The sequence below is a fragment of the Scyliorhinus torazame genome, chromosome 5, assembly GCF_047496885.1.
Source record: "Scyliorhinus torazame isolate Kashiwa2021f chromosome 5, sScyTor2.1, whole genome shotgun sequence".
Taxonomy (NCBI): Eukaryota; Metazoa; Chordata; class Chondrichthyes; order Carcharhiniformes; family Scyliorhinidae; genus Scyliorhinus; species Scyliorhinus torazame.
In genome coordinates, this window is record NC_092711.1 from 157,700,176 (window position 1) to 157,722,927 (window position 22,752).

A 22,752-nucleotide genomic window follows, 5' to 3' on the forward strand; every position below is an offset into this window, starting at 1 on the left:
ACAACGGGTGGGGGCGGGGAGCGCCGCGCCTGCGCACTGGAACCCGGTGACGACAGCGCGGAAGAGTAATTCCTATTGGCTGATTCGGGCAGTGCCCCATTGTGATGTCACAGCGGAAGTGAAGGAAAAAAACTCCTTTCTCCAACATCTGTGAGTAAAACACTTTCTTTTCTCCCCCTTTCCATTTCTTTTCTCATTCTGACCTTCAATTGGTCACTTGCAGCAACTGAAGGGAAAGGAAGTGAATCCAGGGAGAGTGCAGACTCTGGAAAGCTTGGCCCAGGTCTCTCTCTCTCAAAGACATTGACACCCTTTGCTCCCTCAGCTTGACACATTTATTTGTCTGGCTAAAAGGATGGTCTCTCGCCACCGGGGGTAGCAGCGCGGTTGGGTGACCTGCACGACTTCCTGCGGTTAGAGAAGAGAAAGTCTGAGTTAAGGTTGCAGCAGGGGAGTTTGAGAAAAGGTGGGGGATGTTTGTGACCATGTTTGAGGAGCCGTTCGTCGTGTGGGGGGAATGAAAAAGGAGAAAAATCTGTACAAACCGTATAGTTGATTGTTGGGAAGAATGTTTCCCGGGGTGTTTATTTGCTGTAACCTACTTTGATACAAGTTTGAATAAAATGCATTTTTAAAAAAAAATAATTAATAAATAAAAGGATGGTCTCTTTCCTGATGTTCACAATTAAAGGAAGAGAAAATGCTGGAAAATCTCTTCAGGTCTGGCAGCATCTGTAGGGAGAAAAAAGCTGACGTTTCAAGTCCGATGACTCTTTGACAAAGCTTTGGACAAAGAGTCATCGAACTCGAAACGTCAGCTCTTTTCTCACCCTCCAGATGCTGCCAGACCTGCTGAGATTTTCCAGCATTTTCTCTTTCGTTTCAGATGCCAGCACCCACAGTAATTTTCTTTTATCACAATTAAAGGGCTGGTTTCTCCAGGAGATGGCTGCTATTTAATGGGACAGTAAATTAATATCAGTTAGAGATATGTCTAGTAGTTTTAAATTAGATATATTATTTATGGTCTGTAATAAAGTACATTTACTATTATTTCTGGTTGTATAATATTGTACTGTCGCTATTTGTTCTTATTTCTTAAAAAAAAGTGGGCAGCACGGTAGCATTGTGGATAGCACAATTGCTTCACAGCTCCAGGGTCCCAGGTTCGATTCCGGCTTGGGTCACTGTCTCTGCGGAGTCTGCACATCCTCCCCGTGTGTGCGTGGGTTTCCTCCAGGTGCTCCGGTTTCCTCCCACAGTCCAAAGATGTGCAGGTTAGGTGGATTGGCCATGATAAATGCCCTTTGTGTCCAAAATTGCCCTTAGTGTTGGGTGGGGTTAATGGGTTATGGGGATAGGGTGGAGGTGTTGACCTTGGGTGGGGTGCTCTTCCCAAGAGCCGGTACAGACTCGATGGGCCGAATGGCCTCCTTCTGCACTGTAAATTCTATGATCGGCTTTATATATTTCCAGTCATCTCTTCCCTCAAAAGGCTATTAGTCTATGGCATTCTCTTCCACAGGGATCAGTGGAGTCTTTGGGTCACTGAATATATTCAAGGATGAGTTGGACAGATTTTTAATATTTCCTTTGTCATGTTTTTTTACCATTTTTAAAATAATGAATGCAACAGAATAACAGAAATATTGCTGGAAAATGGGTACAGTGTAGAACAACTGATACTTCCGCATAAATACAAGCAATACATTGCAGAATTAATTCAGAGCAGGATATTTGAGCGACCAGAGCCTCTAGATGAAATGCCAGATCAGTTAACAGGTTAACATAGTGAGCGGGGAAAGAGGGTAAAATTATATAAAAACAGAAGAATAACAATGCAGGGCGCATACCCCAAAATATTACAAAACACACTAACAGCAGAGTCGAATTAAAATAACATAGATGACGTAGAATCTCTATAGTGCAGAAGGAGGCCATTTGCTTCTTCAAGTCTGCACTGACCCTCAGAAAAAGCACTCACAGAGGCAGACTCCCCATCCTAGTCCCATAATCCGGTCCATTGATCATGGTCAACCCACCTAACCTAACATCGTTTGTGCGGAGGGGCAAGAATTCAAAAATCCCTAAAACAGTACTACAATGGAGAAGAAACATGGGAGGCCTGGCCCTCCCGAACTTGCAATACTATCACTGGGCAGCCACGGCCGAAAGAGTGAGGAGATGGGTAAAGGACCCAGACATGGAATGGTTGATGATGGCCGAGTCCTCGTGTACAGGAATGACCCTCCCGGCCCTCGCTACGGCAACACTCCCATCCCCGTCAGCACCAGTCCAGTGGTGGCAGCTACCCTGAGAACCTGGAACCAGATGTGGCAGCATTTCAGTATGACCGATGTGTCCTTTATGGCCCCCATCTGCGGCAACCAATCGGTTTGCACCAGCCATTCTCAACATCACCTTCAAGAGGTAGAGACAAGAAGGGGGAACACTGATGGTTAGGGACTTTTACACGGGAAATAGACTAGCGACCTTAGAGGAGCTGACGGATAGACTGGACCTACCAAACAGGGATGAGCTCCAGGTCAAAAACTTTCTCCGCAAGGAGACACCAGCATACCCAGAAACCCTGAGAAGCACAATGCAAGAGGAGTTACTGGACGCAGACAGTCTGGGGAAGGGAAACTGTGGGGACCTGTACGGACAACTCTTAATAAGGATGCGCTCCTTACTTGACGAAACCCAGGAAAAATGGGAGGAAGAGCGAGGGACGGAAATAGGGTGGGGACTCTGGAGCGAAGCACTGAACGGGACCAACTCCACCTTCTCCTACGCAAGGCGAAGCTTCATGCAGCTGAATGTTGTGCACAGAGCACACCCGACAAGAACCCAAATGAGCAGGTTCTTCCCGGAGATGGAGGACAAATGTGAATGGTGCCAGGGGGGCCCGGCAAACCATGCCCACCTGTTCTGGGTATGTCCCAGAATTGTCAAATTCTGGACAGCATATTTACAGTTGAATTCTGGACAACCTATTTAGAGACAATGTCCATGGTTATGAGGGTGGAGCCGTGCCCACAAATGGCAGTCTTCGGGGTATCAGACCAGCCAGAACTATTCATGGGGAAAAGGGTGGACGCCCTTGCCTTTGCTTCTCTAATCGGCCGCTGGAGAATCCTGCTCGGCTGGCGATTAGCAGCACCACCCACAGCTCAGACGAGCTGGCAGACCTATCTGGATTTCTCCACCTGGAGAAGATCAAGTTCACCGTCCGAGGGTCAGAGGATGGTTCCCACAAAGTGTGGAGGCCATTCACCAACTTGTTCCAGGACCTGTTTGAAGCCAGCGGCCAATGGAACACTGGGGAGGGAGGTGGGCGTACGGGAGCCAACGGGATCACAGGGAACAGGCAGGAAAACGGGACGGGGGGAAGGGGGCTACTGGGACAAGGAGGAAGAAACAGAAACCAACTGACACAGAGACCAGAGAGCCCAGAACAAAAAACAAGAAGAGGAACCCCCAAGGGAAGGTGAAAAACAGGACAGGGAGTGCGCGGGGTGGAAGGGGGGAGGCCCATCAATGGGGGAGGGGGGGGGGAAGGGAGGGCACCGTCCACTTGTAAATAACAGATAACTCCCATTGTACAGTGAAGGGCCAGGAAAGGACCCAGAAACGACAAGTGAAGGGGGCGGAGGGGAGGGACGGGAGATGGAGGGACCGACACAAAGGAAATTGACATGCACATTGTAATCGGCACAGTTACCCTGACTGCTTGGATAGTGTATAATAAGCATTGTCACAAGTCTGCGACTCGATGAAAAAGAGGTGAAAAAAACTGCTCAATCAAATCCCGCCTCAATTTAAAGTGTTCCTCATAATCCAGATGCGTTTCCTGTAATAAAGCGATGTCGACGTTCTCCTTTCGAAAAGAGAGGATCTTTTTCCTTCTGATAGGGTGATGGATGCCCCGTACATTCCCTGAGAAAATTTGCCGATTAACTGCCGCCATTAGTTAGGCGACAGAGAGACAGGAACAGATTTTCACACCACAATCGGGCGTGCGCCATTACCCCCTCCTCCAACTCACTTTACACCAGAGGCACCAAAGTCTCCCCAAACTGCTCCTTTCACAGATAAAAGCCCCGTCTGTACCAGAGTAGGATAAAGTCAACAACACATAAACCCTCCCATAATAACAAAAATACAAAAGAATCACCACCACAATAGACCCAAGGGGACATTCCTCAATAAGACTGAGGACCCGGAGGATTAATCCCACAGCCAGACTGTCGTTACCCTCAGGATACCTTCTCCAAAATGAGGAGAGGAAAAGTAACTTTTGTAAATTGTTTTTACAGAATATTAGAGGAGGAGGAATTACAGACAGAAATCTCAAACGTCACGTCTCAATCTGACTGAGTCTCTCAATTCCTTGGAACTGAATATCACCGGACTTTGAATCGAGAAGGAGAAATGTTTGTCTTTTCTGTCCGCTTCAAAACATCAGTGTGGCTGGAAAAGCCCCGAGACACACACACACCCGAGTGAGAGTGTTCCAGAGCACTGACTGTGGAAAGAGCTTTAACCAGTTACGCAGCCTGAAAAAACATCACACCATTCACAGTGGGAGAGACGTTACACGTGTTCTGTGTGTGGACGAGGCTTCAACTGATCGACAAACCTGGAGAGACACGAGGACACCCCCACCCTGGAGAAACAATGGAAATGTGGGGACTGTGGGAAGGGATTCTGGGTTCCATCTGCACTGGAAGCTCATCGGCGCATTCACACTGGGGAGAGGCCGTTCATCTGCTCTGTGTGTGGGAAGGGATTCATTCAGTTATCCACCCTGCAATTACACCAGCGAGTTCACACTGGGGAGAGGCCGTTCACCTGCTCTCAGTGTGAGAAGTGTTTCACTCAGTTATCCGTCCTGCAGACACACCAGCGAGTTCACACTGGGGAGAGGCCGTTCACATGCTCTCAGTGTGAGAAGGGATTCACTACTTCATCGAGCCTGCGGAGACACCAGCGAGTTCACACTGGGGAGAGGCCGTTCACCTGCTCTCAATGTGAGAAGTGTTTCACTCAGTTATCCGTCCTGCAGACACACCAGCGAGTTCACACTGGGGAGAGGCCGTTCACCTGCTCTCAGTGTGAGAAGGGATTCACTACTTCATTGAGCCTGCGGAGACACCAGCGAGTTCACACTGGGGAGAGACCGATCACCTGCTCTCAATGTGAGAAATGTTTCACTCAGTTATCCGGCCTGCGGACACACCAGCGAGTTCACACTGGGGAGAGGCCGTTCATTTGCTCTCAGTGTGAGAAGGGATTCCCTCACTCATCCGACCTGCAGAGACACCAGCGAGTTCACACTGGGGAGAGGCCGTTCATCTGCTCTCAGTGTGGGAAGGGATTCACTCAGTTATCCAACCTGCAGAGCCACCAGCGAGTTCACACAGGGGAGAAGGCGTTAACCTGTTCTTAGTGAGAGAAGGGATTCAGATATCCATACACCCTGCGGGAACACTAGAGAGTTCACACCTGGAAGAGGCCATTCCCCTGCTCTGAGCAGGGGAGACATTCAATGATCCATCCCAACGATGGAGACACTAGCGAGTTAATTCTGGGGAGAGACCATTCATCTGCTCTCAATGTGGGGAGGGGTTTTCTGATTCATCACATCTGTTGTGACTCCAACAAGTTCACAATAAATTACAGATGTTGGCTCCGTTGTTATTGTTTCTGCTCTCACTGACATCCAGGACTGCATTTTGTTCATTCTGACATCTGGTGAATGGTGATGATTGGAGGGTTTCTTTCTGCTGGACCGGCCGGTCTAACACCTCTGCCTCCGGTGGGCTGACCATTTTTGAGCCTCGTTGCGATTACCTGGTTCCAAGTTTGACGAGGAGCACAGAATGAAAAGGTGTTTGCACGTTGGAAGATATTTAGTTCCCAAAGCAACCATGTTGCCATGAAGATGGGCTATGGTGGTTACATACTTCATTTGTCTAATTTATCTGGGTGGTTGTCGCAGAAGGAGACTGTCATGGTATGAGGGGCAAGTTGTCTGTGGTAGATTGGGAAATGACAATAAACATATCACTGAAAGTGGCAACGCAGGTGGATAAGGAGCTAAGAAGGCAGGTGGCATGCTTGTCTTCATTGGTCGGGGCATTGAGTATAGAAATTGGCAAGTCATGCTGCAGCTGAACAGAACCTTAGTTAGGCCACACGTGGAATATTGCCGACAATTCTGGTCACCACATTACCAAAAGGATGTGGAGGCTTTGGAGAGAGTACAGAGGAGGTTTACCAGGATGTTGCATGGCCTGGAGGGGATTAGCTGTCAGGAGAGGTTGGATAAACTCGGATTGTTTTAACTAGAGCGACGAGGTTGAGGGACGACCTGATAAAAGTTTACAAAATGATGAGTGGCATGGACAGAGTTGATAGAAGCTTTTTCCCAGATGACAGAGGTTTAAGGTGCAAGGGGCAAAAGTCAATTACCAGGTGACATATGGGCAAAGTTTAGCCGAGATGTGCGAGGGACGTTTTTTACACCGAGGGTGGTGAGTGCCTGGAACTCGCTGCCGGAGGAGGTCGTGGAAGCAGGTACGATAGTGACGTTTAAGAGGCATCTTGACGAATACATGAATAGGATAGGAATAGACGGATACAGACCCTGGAAGCACAGAAGGTTTTAGTTTAGACAGACATCATGATCCGAGCAGGCTTGGTGGGCCGAAGGGCCTGTTCCTGTGCTGTACTGTCCTTTGTTCTTTGTATGACGATAGACAATAGACAGGCAACCACTCGCATTTTATTTACATAAAATATTGATTCCTTTAAGAAGCAAAAATTAAACAGCAAAATGAAGCTATCGTGGCTACCAAGAAAAGTTAAAGATTCCATTAGATCAATGGAGGAGACTCATAAAGTGGCCCAAATAGTAGTGAGCCTGAGGATTGGGAATTTGTTTTAGAATTCAGCAAAGGACCAAGAAACTGATAAAGAGAAAATAGAATATGAGAGCAAACTGGGGAGAACACAAAAAACGACTGGAAAAGCTTCAATAGGAATGTGAAAAGGAAAAGATTAGCAAAGACCAATGTGGGTCCATTCCAGACAGACAGGAGAGTTTATAATGGGGAATAAGGAAATGACAGAGAAACTAAACAATGTGTGTCTGTCTTCACAGAGGAAGAGACAGAAATCATCCCCAAAACACGAGAGAACCAAGGGACCAGTGAGCACGACGAACTGAAAGAGATTAGTATTAGTGAAAAAGTAGCACTGGAGAAATTAATGGTATTGAAAGTTAATAAATCCCCAAAAGCTGACCTCTCCATCCCAGAGTGTTGAAAGAGGTGGCTGTAGAAATAGTGGATACATTAGTGATCATCTTTCAAAATTCTATAGATCCTGGAATGGTTCCTGCAAGTTGGAAGGTAGTAAATGTAACCCCACTATTTAAGGAGAGAGAGAAAACGGGAACCACAGACCCATTAGCCTGACATCAGGAGGAGGGAAAATGCTACAATCTATTATAAAGGATGTGATAACATACGAATTAGGAGCAGGAGCAGGCCACTCGACCCCTCGAGCCTGCTCCACAATTCAGTAAGTTCACGGCTGATCTAATTGAAACCTCAACTCCACAGAGGCTCCTTTGAAAATAAATCTTGGGAGAGCCTAATAATATTTTTTATTATAAAAATAATCTTTATTATTTTCACAAGTAGGCTTACATTAACACTGCAATGAAGTTACTGTGAAAAGCCCCTAGTCGCCACACTCCGGCACCTGTTCAGGTACACAGAGGGAGAATTCAGAATGTCCAATTCACCTAACAAGCACGTCTTTTGGGACTTGTGGGAGGAAACCGGAGCACCCGGAGGAAACCCACGCAGTTTTGGGGAGAACGTGCAGACTCCGCACAGACAGTGACCCAAACCGAGAATTGAACCCGGGTCCCTGGAGCTGTGAAGCAACAGTACTAACCACTGTGCCTCCACGCCACTGTGTCAGTTATGGGGAACAAGGAAATGGCAGAGGAGTTAAACAGATATTTTGCATGAGCCTTTATGGTGGAAGATAAATCGAATATTCCATTAATACGAAAGAATACGGAGGGAGCAATTAAATGCCATCACTGGAGAAGTTGTATTGGACAAACCGATGGGGATAAGATATGTCCCCTGGATGGCTGCATCCTCGGATCCTAAAAGAAATGTCTACAGAGATAGTGGATGCATTGATTGTAATGTTCCAAACATCCTTGGATTCTGGAGAAGTACCAGAGGATTGGAAAACTGCCAATGTGACAACCCGCCGATTCAGAATGGGAGGGAGGCAAAAACGAGACACTATACGACGATCAGCCTAACATTTATTGTTGAAAAAAATGTTGGAATCAATTATTAGGAAGTAATAGCAGCACATTGAGAAAATCATAATCTAATCAAGCAGAGTCAGCATAGCTTTGTGAAAGGGAAACTGTGTCTGACTAATTTATCAGAGTGTTTCGAGGAAGTTTCAACCAGAGTGGATAGAGGGGGACCAGTAGATGTGTTGTATTTAACCTTCCAGAAGGCCTTTGACAAGGTACCTCACAAAACATTAAGTCATGAGATAAGAACACATGGGGTTGGCGTGGATAGAGAATTGGCTAATGAGCAGGAAACAGCGATTGGGGATAAGGGGTTCTTTTTAAGGTTGGTGACCTGTAACCAGTGGGGTTCCACAGGGATCAGTGCTGGGACCGCAACTGTGTACAATTTATATTAATGACTTGGAGGAAGGAAGCGAACGTACTGTGCCCAAATTTACAGACAACACAAAATAGATGAAAAGGCAAGTTGTGAGGGGGATACAAACAGTTTGCAAAGAGATATTGAGAGGTTAAGCAAGTGGACAAAAGGTTGCCACATGGAGCATAATGTGGGAAAATGTGAAGTTCATTTTGGAAGGGAGAACAAAAGAACAGTATTATTTAAATGGCGAAAAACTACAGAAAGCTGCAGCACAAAGGGACTTGGGGGAACTTGTGCACGAAACACAGAAAGCTAGCAGACAGGTGCAGCAGGTAATCAGGAAGGCTAATGGAATGTTGGCCCTGATTCCAAGGGGGTTGGAGTATAAGAGTCGGGAAGTCTTGCTGCAGCTGTACAAGGTGCTGGTGAGACCACATCTGGAGAACTGAGAGCAGTTTTGGTCCCCTTATTTAAGGAAAGATATTATTTCATTGGAGGCTGTTTAGAGAAGGTTCACTGTGATGATCCCCGTTATGGAGGGATTGTCTTCGGGGCAAAGGTTTAACAGGTTTGGACTCTACTCATTGGAATTTAGAAGAATGAGAGGTGATCTCATTGAAACATCCAGGATTCTTAAGGGGTTTGACAGGGTAAATGCGGAGAGGATGTTTCCCTCATGGGAGAGTTGACCAGAGGGCAGAGTCTCAGAATAAAGAGATGTCAATTTAAGACTGAGATGAGGAGGAATTTCTTCTGAGAGTCTTTAGAACTGAGAGAGTTGTGGGGACAGAGTCCTTGTGTATATTTAAGGCTGAGATAGATTTTTTATCTCAATTTGTTTTTTTAAATGTAAATTTAGAGTGCCCAATTCATTTTTTTCCAATTAAGGGACAATTTAGCATGGCCAATCCGTCTACCCTGCACATCCTTGGGTTGTGTGGGCCAAACCCATGCATACACTGGGAGAATGTGCAAACACCACATGGACCGTGACCCAGAGCCGGGATCGAACCTGGAACCTTGACGCCGTGAGGCAGCAGTGCTAACCACTGTGCCACCGTGCCGCCCGGCTGAGCTAGATTCTTGCTCAGTCAGGGAACCGAGGATTATGGGGAAAGGGCCGGAAAGTGAATGTGAGGAATGTTGGTTTCAGCCATGATCCTGTTGAAATGTGGTGCAGGCTGGAAGGGCCGAATGGCCTACTCCTATTCCTTATGATCTTAGTGTGGTCTTATTCCCACCTACCCCTGATAAACTTTCACCCCCTTGATTTTCAAGAATCTATCCATCTTTGCCTCAAAAATATTCAAAGACTCTGCTTCCACTGCCCTTTGAGGAAGAGAGTTCCAAAGTCTCCCAACCCTCTGAGAGATAAAGTTCTCCTCTGCCTTAAATGGACAAGTTATTACTTTTGAAGTGACTCCAATTTCTAGATTCTCCCACAAGAGGAAACATCCTTTCCACAGCCACCCTGTCAAGGTCCCTCAGCATCTTATACGGTTCAATCAAGTCACCAAACCTCCATCGGACACAAGCCCAGCCTGTCCAATCATTCCTCACAAGACCAGCCTCCAATTCCGGGTATGAGTCCAGTAAACCTTCTCTGAACTGCTTCCAACACATTTACATCATTCCTTAAATTAGAGTAATACTGTACACAGTGCTCCAGATATGGTCTCACCAATATAGTACATACAACATACAGTGCAGAAGGGGGCCATTCAGCCCATCGAGTCTGCACCGACCCACTTAAGCGCTATCCCCGTAACCCAATAAGCCCTTCTTAACTTTTAGATCACTAAGGTCAATTTATCGTGGCCAACCACCTGACCTGCACATCTTTGGACTGAGAGGAACCCGGAGCACCTGGAGGAAACCCACGCAGACACGGGGAGAACGTGCAGACTCCACAGACAGTGATCCAGTGGGGAATCGATTCTCGGACCCTGGAGCTGTGAAGCCACAGTGGTATCCACTTGTGCTACTGTGTACAACTGAAGCATAACCTCCCTACTCTTGTCTTCAATTCCCCTCACAATGAACAATAACATTCTAATAGCTTTCCTAATTACTTGCTGCACCTGTATACTCGCCTTTTGTGATTCATGCTCGTGGACATCCAGATCCCTCTGAGTCTCGGATATCTGCAATCTCTCACCATTTAGATAATAAACTTTTTTATTCTTCTGCCCAACATGGACAATTACACATTTTCCTACATTATTCTCCATTTGGCAGATCTTGTTTCACTCATTTAACATCTACCTTTTTAACCTCCTTATGTCCTCTTCATAATTTACTTTCCTGCTTACTTTTGTATCATTGAAACATAGGAGCAGGAATTGGCCATTCAGCCCGTCGAGCCTGCTCCACCGTTCAATACGATCATGGCTGATCATCCACTTCAATGCCTTTCCCCACACTATCCCCATATCCCTTTGTGTTATTGGGATTCAGAAATCTGTCAGTCTCTGCTTTAAACACTCAATGACTGAGCTCCCACAGCCCTCTGGGGTAGAGAATTCCAAAGATTCACATCTTGTAGATCTCTGTAGATCAAACCATTGCCCCGTCCTATTCCCGTATCCGTCAGTTTATTTCCCTGAAAAGCCCATCTAATTTCCTTTGGGAGACTTTCCATTATCTCTGCTTCTACCCGCATCGTAGGAAGTGGCTTCCAGGTATTTCCCACTTTCTTCAAATGCAAACGAGTCTCAGTGAGCACAGAAAGAGGCCATCCCGCCCATTGTTCCCATGCTAGCTCTTTGAATTAACTAATTAGTCCCATCGCCCGGCAAGTTTCTTTTCCTCCAGAATCTGTCCAGTTCCCTTGTGAAAGTTACAGTGGAATTTCCTTCCTGCACCATTGTGAGGCAGTGAATCCCAAAGACTCGTTCTTTTTTAAATCTAATAATTTCACGATACACTGTGTTTGGATTTTCACAGGGGATTTGAAATGGAGAGAAAGACATGGTTGTTGCACAAAATCAAGACTCAGTCTTTATGAATGATCTTAGTGAGTGGGCAGAGTGTGAAATGTCCAGGTTTGCGGTGCCAAGATGCACACGTCCCAGGGGCTGTGCCAGGGGGGGGCACCCTGCCCTATACCTGACCATTCGGGGGCCTCCATGGCCCGGGAACCCCTCCGGTACCGTGATGCCTGGCCCATGTCTGTGTGGGGCCAATACTCATCGGCGTCCATGTGACCGGCTATGGAGTCGCTTAAATCAAGCTTTGCCTTTAGATAGGGGGTCCTTCCCGTTAACGGGATGGAGATTGGCCTTAATCCGGCCAGTGGGAATAGGCCGGTTAGATCAGAAACCGTTTGCCTCTTGGTGCCCAATTTCGGACTCTCCTGCGATCTAACTGGCGCACTTGGATTCGCGCCTTGCGCATCGTGGCCATTCGATCGTGCCCCGATTCTCATTTGCTGTAAAAATGTCAAAGGTTAATTGCTGTGTATAAAGAAAGTGCAATAAGGACAAATGTACTGACAAGAGAGACCTTCAAGCTCTGATTAGCCTCAACATTTGAAACTGTATGAATAAGGGATTGTAGAGAATCAGATAAAGGGATAGTATGAAACAGTTCTATTGTATTCCTGTCTGAGATAATGAGAAGGTGTCAGTAATTGGGGATCCAATTAAATTAATCTAGTGACCAAATTGACCAATTATCATGTTACAACAGACCCAACTCTGACGTGAGGTAATGGTCACTTTGGGGATAAAAGTAGAGGTTCTGAAGATCTTCCTTGCTGGCCAAGTACTGAAGACTCCCGAGGTCGAGTTCCAAAGAAATTACTGTCAAATGAGGAGCCAGACTCCAGAGGCTGAATTCTACAAGAATTACTGTCAAAGGAGCCAGAGAGGGTTACGCTTCTACAGACTGATCACCCACATGAAGTTGGAAAAGTCAATGTGTTAAAGTTATTCAGTAAACTTTTTTCATTTAATAAACTTATTTTTAAATTTACTATCCAGAGAATTTTGATTTTGTCTTAATTGGTTAAAGTCTTGTCTGAACCAAAGTGAATTTATTAAATCGCAAGTTGGGTGTGGCTCAAATCAATTAAGTTCCAGATAACAAGATCAGATAACATAAACCTTCAATTAAAAAACTTACATGTCTATAGCGCCTTTCACAACCACAGAACGTCCCAAAGTGCTTTACAGCCAATGAAGTTCTTTTGAAGTGTAGTCACTGTTGTAATGTAGGAAGCGCAGCGGCCAATTTCCACACAGCAAGATCCCACACACCAAATGATAATGAGCAGATGATCTGGTTTTAGTGATGTTGATTGAGGGATAAATATTGACCGGGACACCGGGGATAACTCCCCTGCTCTTCTTCAAAGTGGGGGGGCGGGGGAGGGTGGGGTGTGGGGGGGGGGGGGGTGTGGGGTGGGGGTGGGTGGGGGGGCGGGGCGGGGGCAGGGGGAGACAGGGCCTCAGTTTAATATCTTATTTGAAAGAAAGCTGTTCTGACAGTGCAGCATTCACTCAGTGCTGGGACCAGGAATGTTGGAACTGGTTTTTGCCCACAGGTCCCTAACTGGGTCTTAACCTTCTGACCCAGAGGTGATAGTGCTGCCCCCTGAGCCATGGCGGATTCTAGTTAGAAAGGAAAAGTTACGCTTTAAAACCCTCCACCCTTTGCCTCCGATGCCTAAATCTAATAATTAAAAACCCAGTATAAATAACATGGATTTCACTGACAAATGTTGAAGTATTGATTTTGAGCCACAAGTTTTAACTTCCCACTTGCTCCTCTGCACCTTTCTGTCTCTGTTGCTCATATCAATGACAGCCGGGCGACAGAGCTGAGGGATGAATTTAGCTGAGAATAACGGGACCTGTGTCCCAGTTGGGAAACTGCCATGGGCGTCGCAGTAATAGAGAGACAGGAAGGTGCTGGAGGACTGACTGGAAAATGGGCCACCAACCAATTGTTACATCGGTCACTATTCCGATCCCAGACCAGACCCCAACAGTGGCTAGGATACTGGACCAAAACCCCAATATTTCAGTCTATTTGTGTGACTGTGCGGAAGGAATGATTCACTCCAGGAATGATCGCATGAAGAAATAGGGCGTGGTTATTTTTAAAATAAAACTTTATTGTGGCTACAATATTAAACTTTTTAACTTCACACCCAAAACAACAGCTTACAATTACCCATTTAAACATTACTACTCAATCTCCCATTAAACAACAGGAAAAGAAAGATACAGATCTCAATCTATCTCACTGTGGGAGAATTGTGGGCCCAAAATTGAACTTCTCTCTCCAAACCTTTCTCCAAAAACTGCTCTCTATAATTTTGCAGTGAATCACACTCTAACCCCACGCTTTTAACCCTTAAATTGCCCAATACATTTATAATCAAATTTTCCAAAAATCTTCCAATCGTCACACCTCCCCCTTCAAAAAAAATGAACCAGCGATGTACGCAGATGGCTTTATTTTTCTAAAAACTTTTAAAATTTTAAACATTTCTTATGATTACATGCAACTTGTACTCTATAATAACATTTTACATTTTTCAACAGGCAAACATACACACGAGTGTAGTCCATTTTAGTCTCACATGTCATAGTCGCGAGCATAAATTTATCCACTCCTAGATTTCCAAAGACCGGGGCGGCCTCCAAGATTACACAAGAAAAGCTTCAACAATTCACTGATATGTAGTTGCCTGGCTCTGACAGCAGAATTCTTCTCTTGATGGTCAGACAGGTTGCTATCGATGCTGCAGCATTCATCATCTGTTCTTCACATTTATCAACTGCTTTGTATTCTGTGTCTGTTGAGGATAGCCAAAAATAATTGGTAACAGGTGCAGGTGAGATGTTTCCCCCGTTTGGAGAGTCTAGAACCAGGGGACAGAATTTCAAAATAAGGGGGAAGCCATTTAGGACCAGTCTCAGAGGAGACATTTCTTTACTCAGAGGGTTGTGAATCTTTGGAATTCTCTACCCCAGAGGGCTGTGGAAGCTCAGTCATTGAGTGTGTTTAAAGCAGAGACACAGATTTCTAAATCCCAATAACATGAAATGAAACAAAAATCGCTTATTGTCACAAGTAGGCTTCAAATGAAGTTACTGTGAAAAGCCCCTAATCGCCACATTCTGGCGCCTGTTCGGGGAGGCTGGTACGGGAATGGAACCCTCGCTGCTGGCCTTGTTCTGCTTTACGAGCCAGCTGTTTTAGCCCACTGTGCTAAACCAGCCCCTACACAAAGGGATATGGGGATAGTGTGGGGGGAAAGGCATTGAAGTGGATGATCAGCCATGATCGTATTGAATGGTGGAGCAGGTCGACGGGCTGAATAGCCAAGTCCTGCTCCTATGTTCCAATTGTAACAAAGATAGGAAGGAAAGTAAATTGTGAATGGGACATAAGGAGACTAAAGTGATATAGGTAGGTTAAGTGAGTGGGAAAAAATCTACCAAATGGAGCATAATGAGGGAAAAATGTGAAATTGTCCATCTTGGTAGAAAGAATAAAAAAAGCTTATAATCTAAACGGTGAGAGATTGCAGAGCTCTGAGATTCAGAGGGATCTGGGTGTCCAAGAGCATGAATCACAAAAGGCGAGTATACAGGTACAGCAAGTAATTAGGAAAGCTAATAGAATGTTATTGTTTATTGTGAGGGGAATTGAATACAAAAGTAGGAAGGTTATGCTTCAGTTACAAAGGACATTGGTGAGACCACATCTGGAGCACTGTGTACAGTATTGCTCTCATTTAAGGAATGATGTCAATGTGTTGGAAACAGTTCAGAGAAGGTTTACTGGACTCATACCTGGAATTGGAGGCTGGTCTTATGAGGAATGATTGGACAGGCTGGGCTTGTGTCCGATGGAGTTTAGGTGACTTGATTGAACCGTAAAAGATCCTGAGGGGCCTTGACAGGGTGGATGTGGAAAGGATGTTTCCTCTTGTGGGAGAATCTAGAAATTGGAGTCACTTTAAAAGTAATAACTTGCCCATTTAAGGCAGAGGAGAACTTTTTTCTCTCTGAGGGTCGTGAGTCTTTGGAGCACTCTTCCTCAAAGGGCAGTGGAAGCAGAGTCTGTGAATATTTTGAAGGCAGAGCTGGATAGATTCTTGGTAAGCAAGAGGGTGAAAGGTTATCGGGAGGGTAGTGGGAATGTGGATTGGAAGTTACAATCAGAGCAGCTGTGAACTTATTGAATGGTGGAGCAGGCTCAAGGGTCCGAGTGGCCTACTCCTGCTCCTAAATCGTCTGTTATCACATCCTTTATAATAGATTGTAGCATTTTCCCTCCTACTGATGTCAGGCTAATGCGTCTGTGGTTCCCTGTTTTCTCTCTCCCTCCTTAAATAGTGGGGTTACATTTACCACCTTCCAACCTGCAGGAACCATTCCAGAATCTATAGAATCTTTGAAAGATGATCACCAATGTATCCACTATCTCTACAGCCACATCTTTTAGCACTCTGGGATGTAGAGCATCAACTTTGTGGGATTTATTAACTTTCAACCCACATTAATTTCTCCAATACTACTTTGTTCCTAATACTAATCTCTTTCAGTCCCTCTTGAACACCAGTTCCTTGGTTCCCTTGAGTTTGTGAACAATTTTCTGTATGTTCCTCCATGAAGATAGACACACATTTAGTTTCTCTGCCATTTTCTTATTCTCCATTATAAACTCTCCTGTCTCTGCCTGGAATGGACCCATGTTGGTCTTTGCTAATCTTTTCCTTTTCACATTCCTATAGGAGCTTTTCCAGTGGGGTTTTATGTTTCTCCCCAGTTTGCTCTCATATTCTATTTTTTCTTTGTCAGTTTCTTGGTCCTCCTTTGCTGAATTCCAAACAAGTTCCCAATCCTCAGGCTTACTACTGTTTTGGCCACTTCAAGAGCCGCTTCCTTTGATCTAATGGGATCTTTAACTTTGATTTGTGTTCCTTAAAGGAATCTTGTTGTATTCTGTAAAATGAAAGTCACCAAAGGACCATGGGCTGCTCTCCCCTTTGAGAGAGAGAGAGCTTACTGGTGATTACTTACTTGAGGGTCACCACACTTCAGTTGAGGGGCAATGTTGAAAAGGCAAGGCCTTCATGAATAACCTCTGTAGGGGAATTGAACCCATGCTGTTGGCGTCGCTCCGCATCATGAAACAGCCAACTGAGCTAACTGACCAGCTGGTAAATATGTAATATTTCCTTTAATATTAGCTAATCCCTGTTTCCCAATCCACCTCAAACAACGTGCCCCTCCAAGGGGGCTGTTTAGCACAGGGCTAAATCGCTGGCTTTGAAAGCAGGCCAAGGCAGGCCAGCAGCACAGTTCAATTCCCCTACCAGCCTCCCCGAACAGGCACCGGAATGTGGCGACTAGGGGCTTTTCACAGTAACTTCATTTGAAGCCTACTTGTGACAATAAGCGATTTTCATTTCATTTATTTCATACCCTTATAGTTTTCTTCTGTGAGGAACACTCAAATAAATTAAACAGAAAAAAACATATAACCACCACAGCCCATCTCCATGGCAAGGTGGCAAGCTTTGGGGGTTCCAAACAGAAATGGGAACTAAATACCTTCAAACTTACAAACACTCTTTCAGTCTGTGATCCTCGTGAAATTTAGAACCAGGCAATTGCAACAAGTCTCAAAGAGCATCAGCCCACTGGAGGCAACCTCGTGAGACCGGCAGTCCAGCAGAAAGAAATCGTCTGACCATCCCCATTGGCCAACTGTCAGAATGAACAAAATGCAGTCCTGGATGTAATTGAAGGAGAAACAATAACAGAATCCAACCACTGTAATCAATTGTGAACTTGGCGAATCAGCAGCTGCGATGAATCACAGATTTCCTTCCCAGGCTGTGGGCACGAGTGGCCTTTATCCGGTGTGAAGTCGTTGTTGTGTCCGCAGGCTGGATAAGTGAATAAATCCTTTCCCACACTGAGAGCAGGTGAACGGCCTCTCCTCAGTGTGAACTTGCTGATGTGACCGTAGGCTGGTTGAAACATAGAATGCCTTCCCACACTGAGGGCATTTGCATGGCCTCTCCCCAGTGTGTATTCGGTCATGTGACTGCAGGGTGTCTGACCGAGTGAATCTCTTCCCACACTGAGAGCAGGTGTATGGCTTCTCCCCTGTGTGAACTCGCTGGTGTTTCTTCAATATGGATAGCTCAGTAAATCCCTTCCCACAAGCAGAGCAGGTGAATAGCCTCTCTCCAGTGTGAACTCGCTGGTGTTTCACTAGTACGGATGAAACACGGAATCCCTTCCCACACTGAGAGCAGGTGAACGGCCTCTCCCCAGTGTGAACTCGCTGATGTTTCTTCAGGCTGGATAACTCAGTGAATCCCTTCCCACACAGAGAGCATGTGAATGGCTTCTCGCCAGTGTGAACCCGTTGGTGGCTCTTCAGCTGGGATAACTGAGTGAATCTCTTCCCACACTGAGAGCAGGTGAACAGTCGCTCCCCAGTGTGAATTAGCTGATGATTCCGCAGGTTGGATGAATCACTGAATCTCTTCCCACATTGGGAGCAGCTGAATGGCTTCTCGCCGGTGTGAATTCGCTGGTGTGCCCGCAGGTTGGATAACACAGCAAATCCCTTCCCACACACAGAGCAGGTAAAGGGCCTCTCCCCAGTGTGAATGCGTCGATGAGCTTCCAGCACAGATGGGGATCTGAATCCCTTCCCACAGTTCCCACATTTCCACGGTTTCTCCATGTTTTGGGTCTCCTCGTGTCTCTCCAGGTCAGACAATCAGTTGACGCCTCCTGCACAGAACACGTGTATGGTCTCTCCCCACTGTGAATGGTGTGATTTTTTTTTCAGGCTGTGTAACTGGTTAAAGCGCTTTCCACAGTCAGTGCTCTGGAACACTCTCACTCGGGTGTGTGTGTCTCGGTGCTTTTCCAGTCACACTGATGGTTAAAATATTTTGAAGCCGACAGAACAGACAAACATTTCTCCTTCTAGATTCAAAGGCTGATGATATTCAGGTCCCAAGGAATAGAGTGACTCCGTCACATCGAGAGGTTACGTTTGAGATTTTTGTCTGTAATTCCTCCTCTTCTAATATCCTATAAAAGGAGTTTACAAAATGAGTTTACAAAAGTGTAGGATAGAAATTCATAACCGACAACTCTCGTTTCTATGGAACATTTTTTCCTCTCTCATTCCCCAATACCTAGTCGCCAAAAACTACCCCATACGTCGTCTTCAGGGAGCGGATTCGGAGGGGCGGAGTGACAGAGCTGTGAGCATTGGGAAAGAGACCATCCTTTTAGCCAGACAAATAAATGTGTCAAGCTGAGGGAGCAAAGGATGTCAATGCCTTTGAGAGAGAGAGAGAGACCTGGACCAACCTTTGCAGAGTCTGCACCCTCCCTGGATTCACTTCCTTTCCCTTCAGTTGCTGCAAGTGACCAATTGAAGGTCAGAATGAGAAAAGAAATGGAAAGGGGGAGAAAAGAAAGTGTTTTACTCACAGATGTTGGAGACGGGAGGAGGTGTGAAGCTCAAGCTCATTCAGAGTGAGGAGCAGCAGCTTTGCTGGGCAGGAATGAGCAGGTTAACAAGCTCAATTTCCAAAGTCTGCAGGCAGACAATGAGGGAACTCTGATTGACTGGCGGAGAAGAAGCCTTCCGCTCCTCCCAGTTTGCCATTGGTCAATATCTCTGCATGAGGGGTCAAGGGGCGGGGCCTCCCCGCACATGCGCACCAACCCGCCCCTTGAACATGCGCAGTCCCGGACCTGGGCGGAGATCACCGAGCGGCTTCTCGCTCTGGCGGGAGCCGTCAGCCGGTTGCCTGGAAACCTTGTCTGGAGGAAACAAGGGGGAGGGGAAATAATGGGGGCGGGACAGCGCACTGGAACCCGCAGACGTCACCGTGGAGCAGAGTGATTTGTTATTGGTTGATTCAGGCAGGGCTCCATTGTGACGCCACAATTCAGAGATTGGACAATGAGTTTCGGACTAAAACTTCCTCCTCATCTGGGAGCTCAGTGTTTCCTCCTTTCCATTTCCTTTCTCATTCTGGGGGGACATTGGTGACTTGCAGCAACTGTAGGAAAGGAAGCGAATCCAGGGAGGGTGCAGACTCTGAAAAGGTTAGCGCAGGTCTCTCTCTGAAAGACAGTAACATCCTTTGCTCATCTGTCTGACTGCGGGAAGGGATTCACTCGGTTGTGGGAAGCGACCTTTTGTGGATCAATTCAAAGGAGATGTACTCTCCCAGACTCAAAGCGCATCAGCCCACTGGAAGCAAGGTCGTGAGACCGGCCAGTCCAGCAGAAAGAAACCCTCTAACTGTCCAACCTCACCAAGTGTCAGAATGAACATGGTTCAGCCCTGGATGTGATTAACAGCAGCAATAACAGCAGAAGCCAATCCCTGTCATCACTTCTGAACACTCTGCTGTCTCAACAGGATGCATAGCAGAGTGAATCATTTTCCACAAATAGATCAGATGAACAACCTCTCTCTGCTGGCATGTCTTCCGGGTAGATGAATCACAGAATCCATTCCCACAATCAGAGCAAGTGAATGGCCTCTGCCCGATGTGGATTCATTGGTGCATCTGCAGTTTGGATAACTGAATAAATCCTTTCTCACACTCAGAGCAGCTGAACGGTCTCTCCTCAGTGTGAGTGCGCTGGTGGGACATCAGTTCTTGAGAACTTTTGAAGCCACTCCCACAGGCAGAGCATTTAAAGGGACTCTCATTGGTGTGAGTGACTTGGTGTATTCGCAGGTTAGAAGAACGAGTGAATCGCTTCCCACACACAGTGCAGGTGAAAGGCCTCTCCCCGGTATGAACCCGCTGGCGAGTCAGAAAATTGAATGACTCACTGAATCCCTTCCCACACTTCGGGCAGGTGAACGGTCTCTTTTCTGTGTGAACTCTCTCATGTGTCAGAAGGGTGGATGAATGTTTGAATCCCTTCCCACAGTCAGAGCACATGAACAGTTTGTCCCCAGTGTGAGCTCATTTGTGTCTCAGCATGTGGGATGACTGAGTGAATCCCTTCCCACACACAGAGCAGTTGTGGGAAACCAGCGGCCTGGGGGCCACATGCAGCCCATCTGGGTTCTGAGCGCGGCCCACAATAAACATTTTGCTGACTGTTGCCCACAGGCAGGGTTGCCATATTCCACCAATTCCCATCCACATAGTTTTTTTCTACCGGTATTACTGAAGTGATCCACTGGACAGCTTGTTTATGATGCAGAGCGAGGCCACCAGCACGTGTTCAAATCCCGTACTGGCTGAGGTTATTCATGAAGGCTTTGCCTTCTCAACCTTGGCCCTCACCTGAGGTATGGCGATCCTCCAGTTAAATCACCATATCTCAGCTCTCCCTGTCAAAGGGGAAGGCAGCCTGTGGTCAACTGGCACTATGGCGACTTGACTTGACACATGTAAAGCGAGGGGAAGTGAAGTGAGGAGCATTCTGATTGCACAACATTGACTGTGAGCCGTGCACTCCCTCTGCATCCAAAGTGTAAATATTTTATTTTTAACATTTGCAGTTGATAGTTCAATTAAAATATAAATGAATTGAACTAAGCATTTTCTATAACTCGTTATGAAATATTTGGTGTGTATTAAATGTATTTAATCTGATAGATAGGTCACAGTTAGTGGATTTCAATCTTGCCGACACAGAGATGAATGAGGGTCACTCATGCGGCCCACTCACTAGCCGAGTCTGTCTTCACTGATCTGAGGAGATATCCTTACTGTTCAGTAAACCTTACATGGAAAAGGCACAGATACAACTGTACATGGAGGAAGATAATGGTACCTGATGGCAGTGCTGGAGCAGTTTGTGATCGGCGTCCAATGCCACAACTACCTCTGTTTCCTTTCTTTCCGCCGGTGCCATAACAACGTTCAAAATCCTCCTAATGTTCGAAAACAGCTGCCTCCCTTTCACGAACCCCGTCTGATCCTCCCCTAATACCTTCGGAAGGCACTCCTCCAGCCTACCCGCCAGTACCTTCGCCAACACTTTTGCGTCCACATTCAGAAGTGATATGGGCCGATACGACCCACATTCCGTCGGATCCTTATCTTTTTTTGGAACAGGGAAATCGATGCCTGCCCCAAGGTTTGTGGCAACACCCCCTTCCCTTTTGCCTCCTCAAACATCCCCACCATCAGGGGTGCCAACCTATCCTTAAATTTTTTATAATATTCCACCGGAAACCCATCCGGCCCTGCCACCTTCCCCGACTGCATCCTCCCAATCGCATCCTTTATCTCCTGCTCCATTATTGCTCCTTCTAATGTAGCCCTGTCCCCCTCCCCTAGCCTCGGGTGCTCCGGTCTCCTCCGAGTGGCTCTGACTTGTACAACCTCTCATAAAACTCCTCAAAAACCTTGTTAATCAGCACTGGGGCCACCACCAACTTCCCTGCCCTACCCTTCACCTGAAGAATTTCCCTTGCCGCTGCCTCCCTCCGGAGCTGACCTGCTAACATATCTCCATGTTCATAAACTGCATTCCTTGCTCGTCTCAGTTGGCGCACCGCCTTCCTGGTGGACAGTCGGTCGAAGCTCACCTGTAGTTCCTTCCTCTTTTCCAGCTTTGCCGGGTCCCCATCCTCTGCATACCTCCTATCTACCTCCAACATCTCATCTATTACCCTCTGCCGCTCCAACCTCTCCTCCTTATCCACCCTAGCCTTAAACAAAATTACCTCACCTCTCACCACCGCCTTTAGAGCCTCCCAGATGACTGCCTTCGACACCTCACCCGTACAATTGAAACCTACATATTCCTTAATTACCGTTTCAATTTTCTCACAGAATACTTGGTTCCCCAAAAGCCCCACATCCAGTTTCCACCCCGGTCTCTGCGCTGCCCCCTTCTCTAGCACCATATCCACTCAATGTGGAGCGTGATCTGACACTGCAATTGCAGAGTATTCCGACCCCTTGACTCCAGCCAGCAAAGCCTTCCCCACCACAAAAAAGTCGATCCGCGAGTATACATTATGGACCGCGGAGAAAAACGAA

The 22,752-nt window shown here is 46.5% G+C and overlaps 1 protein-coding gene and 1 long non-coding RNA gene across 2 annotated transcripts; one reads left to right on the forward strand and one right to left on the reverse strand.

The window, feature by feature from the left end:
* The first annotated feature begins 2 nt into the window (after positions 1-2).
* LOC140420280 (uncharacterized) lies at positions 3-5,699 on the forward strand. The gene is made up of 2 exons (XR_011946261.1): positions 3-150; positions 4,320-5,699. It is a non-coding gene; the product is annotated as an uncharacterized lncRNA (long non-coding RNA).
* Positions 5,700-13,821: 8,122 nt separating this feature from the next.
* LOC140420292 (uncharacterized) lies at positions 13,822-19,370 on the reverse strand. The gene is made up of 2 exons (XM_072504325.1): positions 19,214-19,370; positions 13,822-18,805 (listed from the first exon to the last, which is right to left on the reverse strand). The coding sequence occupies exon 2, from the start codon at positions 18,447-18,449 to the stop codon at positions 17,604-17,606; it is 846 nt and encodes a 281-aa protein (XP_072360426.1). The 5' UTR covers positions 18,450-18,805; positions 19,214-19,370; the 3' UTR covers positions 13,822-17,603.
* Between the last annotated feature and the right edge of the window lie 3,382 nt (positions 19,371-22,752).

Excerpts from the sequence above, each read along its gene's own strand:
- LOC140420292 (XM_072504325.1), bottom strand. The coding sequence starts at position 18,449 with ATGGAGAAACCGTGGAAATGTGGGAACTGTGGGAAGGGATTCAGATCC.